Genomic DNA, 13,684 nt, shown 5'->3' on the forward strand with positions numbered 1-13,684 from the left:
AGGAACTAAAAACACTCTGATATGAAACCAAATTTTTAAATAATTTCAATTAATTCAGATTTGTAGGAATTCTAAATATATACTTTAAGGCTTTGCTTGGATGAGGTGAAGAAATGTTTTGTAAAGTAAAGTAGAGTAGGGTAAAGTAAGGTAAAGTAATGCAAAAGGAGATTTTAAGTTATATCTTATTTGGATTGAAAGTAAGGTAAATGGAGGTTATCAAACCTTGTAGTGTTTGGATTGAGGGTAATAGAAGGTAAGATTTTATATGAAAATTACTAAAATGCCCTTGAAGCTATAAATTATATTTTATACGAATTTTAATTTTATACATACAATATTATTTTTGTTAATTAAATATTTTTATTTGAATATTACTATTTATTTTATTTTTCACGGACATCAAATCTAATTTGTTATATGGGGCATGCATGTAATTAATTAATTTCAAGAGGGATATTTTCATTATGGAAAAAGTTCAAGCCTCCAATTTGGGGTTGAAAAAGGGGGTTAAATGGAAGTTTTTCAACCATCAATTTAACCCCCAACTACCCTACCTTGCATATAATTTTGGATCCAAGCAAGGGTTGGTCAACAATCTTCTCTTACAAAACCTTAATTTACCCCCTCCCAAACAAGCCCTAAATTATTGTGTCAGCAAATGCATATATCGTCTAACAGAGTGGCGTCTTATACCAAATATTATTGTGGCCAATGTCAGTTAACCACATCATATAAAAAAATCTAAATAATAATAATAATAATAATTTCCTATGGAGTAGATCTACATGCATAAAAAATGTCACATAAAAAAAAACTAATTGATATAATATTGGCTCTGCCATAATAATGATAAGTTTCTACAATAAAAGAGGAACTGAACATTAATTGGGAAAAAAAAGGCAAAAATGAAAATTATCTTGATAAGAACCAACAATCCATTAATAAAGTTAAATGAAAATATACTCATTTTATTATTTTAACCAAATAAATAAATAGATAAATGGTTAGATAAATGATAACAGCAGCACAAACCATGACACAGTAGAGCAAACCATCTGAATAGCATCATCACACACTAGTTTTTAAACAAACAGAAAGAAGTCTGGCAAATATGCTGGAAATAATGTGTAATGCACCATGACAAACACATACTCAACTGCTCACAAGATTTTTTTTTTTTAAAAAAAAAAACACACATCTATGACTTTTAAGTATGACCTTCAGAGTTCAGAACAATGACAGCACAAATAAAACCAAAACCTGCTCCATAGACGAAATATATGGAGTACACATTATTATACTATGAAACTATACATAACTTAGACAAACAAATCACTAAACAATACCCTTTTAACAGCCAAAAATATTAAAATTAGACAAAACAAAATGAACTAATGTGCAAATAGCCTATTGCAACCAGAACAGAATCAAAGGAAAGGTTTAACTTCCAGATACCAGCATTGGAGCGGAAGAGCATCTCGTCATTTGGAAAAGCTTTGATCTTGTCTTTCTAGATCCAATCATGATCTCCCTTCAGACAAATCGAATGAGAAAAGAATTAGAGAAGGCACAATGAGAATTAAATGTAATGCATATGAAAATAAAAAAAAAAATTAATGGAAAAAAAAGCTACATTCCATGTCAAGTTAAAAGGACCACCAAGTTCCACACAGGGAGCTTTGAAATTTGCATATGCTTAATCTGATAGATAGACTACTTGCAGCACCAGGATCTTAGCTCATGCGATTGGACACATGATTTGCTATTCTACTACATGGATAAAACTCAGGTTCCTGTTCCACTATTTCAAGAGTAAATCCAAATAACAACTTTTTTATATTCTCTCAGAGCATTCAGAAAATAAGGTGAAAGAAGTTATGTGGTGAGAAAATCAAGCCTTTGTATTATATTTTCTAGTTTGGTAAAGAAATAAATGTCAATTTAAGAAATGCTTTTGAGTATGACACTAGCAAGATCAATAGAAAATTGCATAGGTAATGCCCGCAAAAAAAAGAACATCTCAGAACACCATATTTCTGCTGGCCGAGTTAAGAGCAATATGACATGAGAACCAACCCACCTCATATGCACCAACCTTGCCAAGGCTTATACTGAACTAACATAGTCATGGGACCAACTTAAACAACATCTGCATGACAAAGCTTTGGCTAGAGTAAGGCAGGAAATTCAATTACCTTCAAAGTGCCTTACAAATTATCAAACAAAAAACTTAAAAGTGAAGCAATTTTAGGCCCAAAAGTTGTGTCATCACTCATCATCAATCAACAAATTGGAGCAGAGTCCACAGAAGATGAACAGTCAATTATTCAAGTTATACAACAACTGTAGAGAAATTGGATTATCATGAAAGAAAACCAGTATTTTAAATTAAAAAAGAAAAAAAAAGGGGGAAGATTCCTGTTGTTTGAGCCTGCAACTATCAAATTGGTAAAATGTTGACATCATCAAACGAATCGTGCTGATTAAAGAACAAACAAGTTCCGCCAGAAAACTATTATGCAAGTATTCCAACAAATCATTGAGCGACACTGTTCACACACTTGCACAGAGAGAAAGAGAGAGTGAGAGAGAGAGAGAGAGAGAGAGAGAGAGAGCCAACCTCAAATGATTAGTTACCTAGTGGATCGAATATATGGTTCTGGGGACCTGATTATCATATAAACCCACAAAGGTCATCTATGGAATATAATAGGCAGGTAGGTTGTGATTGAGAGGATCACAAAAGCTGGAAAATGAAGACATTGGATCAAACTAGTAAGTAACAACTTTAGGCTATAAAAGATGACTAATACAGGCCCAATAACAGCAAAATTATAGAAATTAAAAAAATAATATAAAATACAGTCATTGACCATCACCATATAATCAGCATGTAATGGTTTACCCAAGACTAGAAACAATCTTTTTTTCCACAAAATTAATTTTCCAAATGAGTAGTTCAATTTAAGAGACCAGAAGTTACCAAGGCCAACCAACCCAAAAAGTCATCATGAAATGAGATGAGCAACACATCCCAAGTCAATTTCATACCCATAATAAACCTCAAAACTCAGTTACCAGCAACATATAAAAAGTTATCATGTGTCAATGCCAAGGCCTATCCTCAAAATCTTTCGAGTGAAAACTTGATAATTGACTGCTCATATTCAAATGACCAAGGAACCAATATATGGATCTTTGGGCCTACTTTCTTTCTAATTGGTGACATGGCCAGTTCTAATAACAATCATACAACATCATTGAACTTATACTTTACTAATGAAAATATACTGAAAAATACAGTGACACAAATTCAGTTCACATAAAGCTAGGGTCGCCACAACCAAAAAATCAAGTGCGGCCGCATCCATACTCAATTACAAATTTCAAACTCAAAGCACTAAGGTAATTTCTTCCACTGCTGTTGAAACATAAAACCAAATAGCAGCTGATTTAATAATGCCTGTCATTAAGATAATAAGAACAAAAAACCTGCTTGTCAGTGACCTAGAACCTATAAACTGTACCATCGTGGTTAAAGGCAAACTCAACAACTAAGATAGGCAACTTATTAAAACCTTCAGAAGCACATAGGCTTCGACAAAGGATAAAATACGGTCATGGACACAACAGTCTTTTCCAACTGCTCAACGGGTATTTGGACTTCCACAAAAATTGCAGGTGCATGTATCTGGCTTCACATGTTCCACCTAGCCCAACAGTACTCTAGAACTAGTAGTACCACATATTTCAAAACATACAACACATTTCAAACTACCCTTTTTATGTCATATTGCTGGCTATAGTACAGTCCAACTGAATGGTCATAAAGCACATCTCTTAGTTTTGTCATCACCCATAACGTACTATTTAACATAACATTAAGGGGCCGTTTGGTTCGTAATAATGATATATTACCACGTAATAAAATTACCATGGTAATATAGGTGGGAATGTTATATGGTTGGGAATATTGCGGTAATTTAATATAACCATGTTTGGTTAGGAACTCTTATTACCGGGAATAGTTCATTACCGTGTTTGATTGTCATGGTAATCAATTTGTTAAAATATAAAAAAGTTATAAAATTACCATGGTAATCCAAGATAGACACCAAATTTGATGGTAATAGGATTACCACTTTTTTGGTAATATTTATAAGTTGGTAATGTGATATTACCATCAACATTACCACCGATGCAATACCAAACGTGATAATAATTTCAGATTACCACGTAACACGTGGTAATCTTTCTACATTACCGACGGCCCCTAAAGAAAATAACACTCAAAATCAAACTAAATTCCGCCCCACTGCCCATTGTTGATTGAGATATAAAACTAATTGCCGAATAATTTACCTGATATTATCTTTGGGAGCCAAAGAAAACCTCCAGCAGCCCACAACAATTCCAGAGATTTGCACGATGCGCAACCAACGGAGCAGGATCAGCCTAAACAAAATTCCACCAAAACATTCCAAAAACTCACCAACAATCACACAAAAAACCATAAAAAGGAAAATCTTGACGGATCTTGACTCTAATACCTCAGCAGTGCCAGGAATTTCACGACTTTTCGTCTCTGGTAATCTCTCATCACTCTCAGAAAGCTGTTCACCGATCTTCTCCGGCACAGCTACCGGCGTATCCTCAGGACTCTCCATAGGCGGTGCACTGATCTTCTCAGCCAATCTCTCACCACTCTCCGAGGGCTGTTCACTTATTTTCTCCGGCACAGCCACCACAATCACCTCCTCGCTCTCTTTAGCCCCTGACTTCTCGACCATCTCCTTCAGAACCACAGCTTCAACAGCCGCATCAGCCTCCTCCGCCAAGCCCTCGATCGCCTCCACCACCTCCTCATTCACCGAACTAACTTGCACGATCGGAACCGCAACAACCTGCCCATCCTCCTCCTCCTCCTCCTCCTTCTCCGGCTCCGGCTTCTCCTCAACCTTCTCCGTGACCTCAACTACCTCAACAACCTCAACAGCCTCAACAGAAACATCCCCAGCCTCACCAGAACCCATCACCTCCTTAATCTCCTCCCGATGTTCCTCTCCGGCTCCGTTCTCCGGCCCATCAACACCATGAGACTCCATAGCTCGTTCTCCTTCCTCCTCGCTCCCACTCTCCCGCTCCCCGTTCCCTATCACCAGGAAAAACACACAATAAACACCAAAACCAAGCAAACCACCATTAAAACACGATTAGGTACCATGGGGACGATCGGTAGGTGAATCCGGTTGGTGGGGGACGGCCATCTCCTTCTTCTTCTTGGCCGCTTTCCTCTTCTTCGCACCAGAAGGCATGATTGGAGCTCCAAATCCCTCTCAAATGGCGATCGATCGATGGGTCCTCTTGCTCCCTCTTCGAGAGCGAAATCGAGAAGATAAGAACTTGTCTCTTTGTTTTGTGGGGTTTTGAGGAGATTCTCAAAAGCATTTAATTTGGCCATTTTTTTCCTTTTATTTTAATTAATTAATTAATTAATTAATTTTTTATTTATTTAATTTGCTTTGAAATTTGTGTATGTGGAGCGGGAGAAGATCAACGGATGAGACAACCGATGCTTTGTTGGTGGTCTTCACTTTTTCTTTTTCTTTTTTTTTATTTATTTGTTTTATTATTTACTCCATGTGGGTTTTTAATTTTGGATAATAATATACTTATTTTATATTTTTTTTGGAAAATATGATTTTTGGAAATTGAGATAATGGATTTAATAAGAGATTTTTAATGATAATTTTATTGGATTGGAAAAATTTTGGATATAGAGAATGCAACTGATTAAATCATCGAATTAAAAAAGAAATTCTATTTATATAATATATTTTACAAAATCAAATAAAATAATGATGAGGAATTATCATTAGCTTTGATTATGTTTTGGATGTCATCTTGTAACTTTTAAATATGCACATAATTGTTTAATTTTTTTTTTTAAAAAATTAACAGTTCTTCTGGAATGTCCTTCTTAGTTTCTGGTCTTCTCTGCATGCCTCTTTCGTTAATAAAAATTATTAAATGTATATTATTGTTAAACAACTAATTTTAATTATGTGATTAATAATGACTTTAATTGGATATAAATAATGGAGAAAAAATACATTGGATCCCGTGCAAATACATAAAATTCCATGTAAGTGTCAGAACATGACATCTGTATGAAATTTGTTATATATGTATGACATATGTATGGATCTAAATTTTGTAGGATATATGCTTGCATGCCTTGCCTTATATGGTATAATAAAACCATTTGGCATTTGGCAGCTCAACATGCATGAATTATTTGAAACTATATTGTTTTGATTGGATGAGTTTTACATGTGGCGATAGCTTAATAACTTGTTTGGAATGCCTTTATATATATAAAATATACTCCCTCTGTTTTTTTTATTTGTCGTGAATAACCGAATCTCATATACCAAGAAGGTTAGTTATTTCACCTAATTTAATAAAAAATTAGTTACTTTTTTCAAAGTTACCCCTAATTCATATTTTTACATTTATCTCACATATTAAATTTGAAGAAAAGAATTGAATAAAGTGTTAGGGTAATTTTGGAAAAAAAAATAATAAATGCTTTTTGATGTTTAAAAATGATATATAAAAAAGAACATGGGTTTATGACATATAAAAAAGAACAGAGGGAGTATATGGAATAGGTGACAAGTGTTTTTTATTTAAGGGTTCGTTAAGTGATAGATAAATTCAGAGATATACTAATTACAGTGATTTATTTACGCTTTAAAGATTTATTAACCCGGATATTATCACATAGGGTAACGAAAAGTCCGCCAAATACACACCCATAAAATTTGTATGAACTATATAAAGTTAATAAATCCCCTAATATGTAATTCTAAAAAGATAAAATACAACTCCTCTCACAAAAAGATCTACTCAAAATATATTGAAATAATACCATATATAATATATGGGGTTGAGAATGATGGAGTGAATACTACTATGCAATACACTGAGCAAGGTTTTGATCCTGCATCTTTCCATCCATTGTCGTGTAACAATTTATTGCGCTACGCACTTTCGAATATTTTAATTTAAATACATTTTATGTGTTAAAAATAAAAAATAAAAATTAAGATTATAACAACAAATATTCATCTGAGACAATAGATTTACAACTTTTATGTAAGTGTTAAACGTACTATTGTCTTCTTTAGTTTCTGTCGCTATTGATTCGGGTGAAACAACGGCTAATACCTGCTAAGGAGATCAACCTTCACTTGAGTTTTTAATTATTACTTAAGATGGATAATCCCTTTCAATGATTATCTCCTAAAAATTATTATATGATGCCAACCTTTTCTACATTCACCACTGTTGGATTTTTGGGCCTTACCATATTATTCTGTTGGTTTTTTGTTTTTTTATTTTTTATTTAATCAGATTTCTTCTTGTTCTGTTATGTTATATTTGTTGATAATTATTATATGTGCAATGCATATAATAATTTAAACATTTTGTATTATATCTAAATTTTGGTTCGTATTAAATATGGTGTTAATAATTAAAAAAATAATTATATTTACTTGTTTGTACAATAAATATTCATATAGATCTTTGAAAATCAACCACCCGCTTTTATTGAAGGGAGTTATTTAATCACAATATTTGAGTTTTCATTGTATGTATATATATTATTGTAAAACTCAAAAATTTGGAAAAACATAAATGCAGAGTGAGAAATTTTGCATAGTTCTTATTTAATAAAATTGTAGTTCATTCATTATAGTAACCAATGGCCTCTTAGCCTATTAGTTCCAGTTCTCTCGTATAGATTGTTCGTTTCTGAGAGGACTAAAACCCATATAAGATGAGAGCATAGATACTTGTTGGACTTGTTCCATATTTATGCATGTCCTCTTGTCGCATTTTATAAAAAAAATTTTAAAAAAAAATCAATACATAGACTACGTTCATTTATAATTTTAGAAAGAAACTACATGGAACAACAATATTAACATGAATTTGCTTTTAGCACCACTTTCTTTTTAATGCTTGATTGTGAGCTTCTATTTTAATAAACTCGCCATTTGGAATAAACTTATTAAAAATATATATAGTTATCATATTATTAAAATATAATGGTTATGGCTATAAAAATTATAATATAATAATTCAATTTAAGCCAATGAATAGATAATTTAAATTCAACCTTGCAACTAAATATAGGACTTATTTGGGTTGGCTTCTAAAAAAAAGTGTTTTTTTTTTTAGTTTAGTGAAAGTATTTCTGGAAAAAAGTGCTTCTCCAAAATAAGTTAAGCACTTTTTTGTATTTTATGTTTGGATTAGCTTTTCTATAAAAGCAAAAGTTGTAAAATAAGCTAAAAACAGCTTTTTTTCATAAGCTGGCGGTGGTCATGACTAGCTTCTAAAAAGCTTTTGCTTTTACAGAAAAGCTAATACACACAACTCTTTTTGAACCCAGAAGTACTTAACTTATAAAAAACACTTTTGGGTTTTCCAAAAGTTAATCCAAACAAGCCCATATTTATATTTATATTCATCTAAATAATCTAGATTTCTTTCTACGCTTTTCTTGCTATTTTTTTAAAGGGAAGGGATTGAATTCACTTTAACAAAGTATGGAAAAGAATAAGGTTATGTTTGATTAGGAGAGTGAGGAGGCGAGGGGGTGTTTGGAGGTGTAGTGGTTGTTTAATTGGAAGAGTGAAGAGGGAGTGAGAGGGGGGGTGAGAAGAGGTGCTCCTCATAACCCACTCCCCCCGAATTGGGATATTTTGGGGTAGGTGTTTGTTAATTTTTTTTGTTATAAATTAATATAAAATACCAATACTATCTTTTACTTATTTCTATAATTTCCATTATATCCTCACTTATTAAAAACCCTATATTTTACTTATTAAACCTTTATGAAAAAACTAAATTACCCTTTCTTAATTTGAGAAATTACCATAATATCTGATTAAAATCTAATTTCATCTTTCATATTATTTTTTTCTTATATTAATTAAATATTAATAATAATATTTTTATAATAATAATAATAATATAAAAAGATTAACAAATATAAAACATTGAATAATTATAGTATTAGTTTTAAAATAATATTATTTTTTGTATAATAATAATATTATTGCACAAATAATATTATTAATAATATTAATATTAATATTAACAAAGTTTGTACAAAATAATCTTAGATACGTATAAAAAATTATTATGATCAATTTTATATAAAAGGGCAAATTAGTAAAATACACATTACATTACTCCTCACTCTTCTTTCTAACCAAACAAAAAAAATAGATTACCCCTCCACTCTCATCCATTAAACCAAACATAAATTTTTTTTTCAAACCTTCCATTCTCTTCCCCTTCTTACTCCCCTCACTCCCCCCCTCCTCCTCTGAATCAAACAAGGAGTAAAAGAGTGACTTATTATTTTGAAAGAAAATGAAAAAAATCGAATTAGATGTGGATTAAATTTAGAAAAAAAAATTCAATTCAAAACTATATCCAACTTTAACTTTCCTAAACTAAATTAAATTTTTTATTTCAAATTACCTTGAATTAAAGAACTTAATTATGCTTCTAATATATCAATTATTTTCACCAAAAACCAAATAATTATTATCAAATCACACATGAATTTTCTTTTCATTATGTCAGACCATCAAAAGCGATATCGAGCGGCTCAAACATGACTGTTTCTAATCTCAAGGCAAATTGTTGCTGATCTCGAAGCACTCGTCGGCGTGATTGTCATTCATTCGTCGGTCCCATCCCAAATGAATCCAAGTGATAAATATGAATTCATTTATAAGCTTTAGGTGTCAATGTATTCACATTTCACATTCTATATCTACATATTTATTAATTATTTATTGACCTTTATTATATATATATATATACCGACAACATGATGCTAGCTAACCTCCAATTTCTTTAGTTCATGATTAAGACGGATACTCAACGAACATAAAATTTTCAAACTTATTTTAGTAACACCTTTTTCATCAATTAAACTTCATTACTAAGATATTATTAACATAAGTAAAATCTCAATGTGTGTATATATATATATATATATATGAGCATCAATCATCTGTGCAGGCAGTTGAATTTATGAACGTTGATGCATGAAGTTAAATTTCAATCCAACAATTGTCCACTGTATAATAAATAGTATCATTATGTTTATGAACAACAACACAGTAAAAAGTGGGATATACAGTATTTTGATTTCAATCATTCTATCCATTTCAACACAGTATTTGAGCACATCAGAAATGTAAAATCTTATTTTTCCTTTAATCATTCTGTGGTGCTTATTGTGGCCAACTGTGTATGTATCTTATTTTTACTAGACCTATAGGAACCCAAACAAACAAAACTAAACACCAAATTAAATCTGATCATGCTTTAATTAATCAGTCTGTGGTGCTTATTATGCCTAACTGCGGACGTTTTACGAGTCCGCAATTAATGTTTCTCCTATATATATATATATATATATTACTAAATTAAGATTTAGAGAGAAAACTCAGGATTCAAATTAGGGTTTTTTTATAGGGGTGAGTGGTAGATGTCGATCCAATGGCTCCATGGACGTTTGAAGATTTCAAAATCCACAATGTGACACAAGCTTTATATATATATATATATTAACGAAGACAATAAGGCCATACCAATAGGCCCAAAACCGGGCCCACGAAATCCAATTTAGCGTCCATCAGCTATTGGGCCCATGCTGCCCATCTTTAAAAGTGGCCGTTTAATCCGCGTAAACACAAATCTCAACACACTTTCAATGGCTGAGATTTCTCAATCACCGACATGGAGACATCGGTAATAACAAAAATTTGACATCTTTCCCCCTAGAACTTACCGGGGCTGTTTGGGAATTTCGCATCTGGATGATTATTTTTGTGTGTCTATCAGTCTTTCAACATGGCAAAGGATGCAATTTGGCATCATGATTTATTTACGGATACCATGGCAGTTGCTGGGCTAGGGGGAATTGAAACAGGCACAAAAGTGTACATCTCTAACTTGGATTATGGAGTGTCCAATAAGGATATCATCTGTTCATCCGAATATGTTTGTTATGATATCATCTTGAATATCATCTTTTCTGAGGTTGGCAATTTGATGTGATGTGTGGTTCATTATGACAGAAAATGGACACCCAGCTCTTTTCCTTATGCCTACTGATATTATTTTCTGGGAATAATATTTAAATTTAACTTTAAAAGAAATTTAAAAAAAAAAACTTTCATTTTACCTTGCTAACCTGTTTTCAATTGTTTTAGCACCTTCTGTTAGATGTGGTGCTAGTTTCATAGTCAAAACTAACCACAGTATAGCATGTTTGTCCTGACAGCTATGTTTTTTTGTTTGTAAATTGACAGTTATTTATTTCCATGACTCAACTAATTTTTAGATGAAGTTTGGATCTTTCTTTGAACATCAGCCCAATTGGATTTAATATCAAAACAATGCTGTTTTTTTGCCTTTTTTTTTATTCTTTGTTCAGTGTTTTGTGTGTGTGTGTGTGTGAAGCTCAATAGCAAAGAGCACCTCATTCATGCAATTTCTTGAGGATTAGGTTGTGTTATTTGTTTTGGGGGTCATTTGTAATTTGCATTGATATGACTCTGCCAAACTATAACTGACATATCTTTTGTCTAAAATTTATCATTTAGACTGATAGAAGATTAAGGCCTTTGTTGATTTCTCAAAATGGATCAATTCAGCTCTATAAAAATGATGTAAAGAGGATAATTGAAGCAATGTCTCTAAAATAAAAATTTAAGTGTGTGGTTTGAAAATAAAAGTCTGGTGATCTTAACCTGGATGCTACATTTGTTTATGCTAGCTTCTATATGATTTGTCTATTATGCGCTATGTGCATATTTTGTGTGGTAACCATGAGCTTAGCCTTGTATTTCTAATGTTTGTCTCACAAACAATCTTCAATCTCAAGAATTCAAGCTATAAAAATTGAGCTGGCTATATGGGGAAACAATGTTTGACATTGAAATGTTGTTATAGCCTTCTTGAGGGTCGGATCTATGTTTTATGCAGTGGTTATAACCTAAAGATTTGATTATGCATGTTCTTTTATTGTTAAAAATTAAAATCTAGGATTACAGTGGCTGAAGCTTGAAATGAGACATTGCACTTATTAGTTCATATGTTTCAAATATTTATTAATTTTCTTTATGTGCGTGTTGTTTGTGTATTTTACGTGCGCGCATATTGTGTTAAGTTTTATCAGTTTAGTGTATCATTTATACACCCAAATGAAACAACCTAATGAAACTTCATACGTTGAATAATATATTCTGAATAAATTGTATCAATCTTTGTCCATCCTTTTAAATTTTTAATTAACTGCATGATTCTTTGCCTAATTTATCTGTTGCATCATTTTACCTGATTGTGATATTAAACAGTACACTGTTATGTAATAATCTCTTTCTAGTCTAAAAATAAGATTTATTTAGCTATTCTTTACTAGTTGTACACTAAAGCTTGTTGGAAATATTTATGAAATACCTTCTACTTTGGTGTCTTTAAATTAGAATAAATCTGTTTATCATATATGATGGGAAGAGAATAGAAAGTGGGTATTGTGCTCCCAGTTAAATTTGGAATGTTGACCCGATGATGCCAATTCTATTTGGTACCACGTTATTTAGCCAACGGCAGGGGCAGTGGGAATGGGAGTTGGCGTGGCCGTGGTGGACTGGTTGCTTTCTCTCAAGGTCTCGGCCAAAGCCACGTCCCACGGCCCCTACTGTAAAGGTTCTGCCTTACACATTCGGCGGAGGATGGTGCCTTGCCGAGGGAGAATGGCCGATAAAGCCAAGCCACGGTATACTCCACAACTCCACCTGTTGGTTACCTGATTAATTAGTTAGTAATACCCAATTGCTAAAAAAAAAAACTATGGTTCCAGTATGTGCAGTGAAAGCTAAATAAAATGGACAATTCTGTCATCATCACAGAATTTCAAGAATTGGTCACGTTCAACATTAATTTGCTAAATTCATTGCCTTGCGTTAATTGTAAATTATCATAAAAGTTCCAACTACCATCCACATCACACTACTGATCAAGTCAGATGCCTATTAGTTCTTATTTGTGTTGTATTCTAAGTGGTTACTACCACATTCAGCAGATTAGATGAGTTCTTATAAGTCAAATATCGATGCTAATGATTTGAAGCTTCTTAGTAGTTGGTAGTACCCGCACTCAATAAACAGGTTATCAACATGATTATCCCTAGCAATTAGGTATCCCAAATGTTGGTTTGGTGGCCAAACTTCTATCCAGCCCATTTATTATTAGTAATAAAGACAGGGGGCAAAATGCAAAAAAAAACCCTAAACATAAATATGTGGCTATTGAGAAGGCATCGATGGTGAGAAAAAAGAAAAGAAGCGTGGTTTTGTTCTCTGTGTCCATTGAAAGAAGAAAGGTGAAGAAAGCATATCTTCTTTTATTGAATCCTACTCAAATCGGCAAGTTTGTTTGGAGCAATCTTGGAGGGTAATTTCTCTAGTTTTTTTTCTTTGGTGTGATCATTCAAGAAAGGGGTTTTCTAGAGTTATTATTTGTATTTCTCCATTATTGGTGGTGATCTCAAGTGTGCATTTGCTTGAGAGTTTTTTGT

At 32.4% G+C, this 13,684-nt stretch overlaps 1 protein-coding gene across 2 annotated transcripts; it reads right to left on the reverse strand.

The window, feature by feature from the left end:
* Positions 1 to 1,190: 1,190 nt before the first annotated feature.
* On the reverse strand, positions 1,191 to 5,431 carry LOC120280552 (chromo domain-containing protein cec-1). Of its 2 annotated transcripts, XR_005542355.1 has the most exons (5): positions 5,225 to 5,431; positions 4,554 to 5,155; positions 4,366 to 4,458; positions 2,624 to 2,749; positions 1,191 to 1,534 (listed from the first exon to the last, which is right to left on the reverse strand). XR_005542355.1 is itself a non-coding variant. In XM_039287419.1 (4 exons), the coding sequence occupies exons 1-3, from the start codon at positions 5,316 to 5,318 to the stop codon at positions 4,372 to 4,374; spliced, it is 783 nt and encodes a 260-aa protein (XP_039143353.1). In that variant the 5' UTR covers positions 5,319 to 5,431; the 3' UTR covers positions 1,191 to 1,534; positions 4,366 to 4,371. The 2 variants fall into 2 exon arrangements, 1 of the variants encoding a protein (XP_039143353.1); XM_039287419.1 differs by lacking the exon at positions 2,624 to 2,749.
* Positions 5,432 to 13,684: the final 8,253 nt, after the last annotated feature.

This window comes from Dioscorea cayenensis, chromosome 17 (genome assembly GCF_009730915.1).
Source record: "Dioscorea cayenensis subsp. rotundata cultivar TDr96_F1 chromosome 17, TDr96_F1_v2_PseudoChromosome.rev07_lg8_w22 25.fasta, whole genome shotgun sequence".
Lineage (NCBI taxonomy): Eukaryota > Viridiplantae > Streptophyta > Magnoliopsida > Dioscoreales > Dioscoreaceae > Dioscorea > Dioscorea cayenensis.

What these genes read in the sequence shown, in the direction of transcription:
- LOC120280552 (XM_039287419.1), bottom strand. Translation starts at nt 5,318, where the DNA reads ATGCCTTCTGGTGCGAAGAAGAGGAAAGCGGCCAAGAAGAAGAAGGAG. An exon ending in ACCTACCGATCGTCCCCATG is followed by an intron (nt 5,156 to 5,224) that starts GTACCTAATCGT and finishes TCCTGGTGATAG; the next exon opens with GGAACGGGGAGCGGGAGAGT. An exon ending in AAATTCCTGGCACTGCTGAG is followed by an intron (nt 4,459 to 4,553) that starts GTATTAGAGTCA and finishes AATTTTGTTTAG; the next exon opens with GCTGATCCTGCTCCGTTGGT.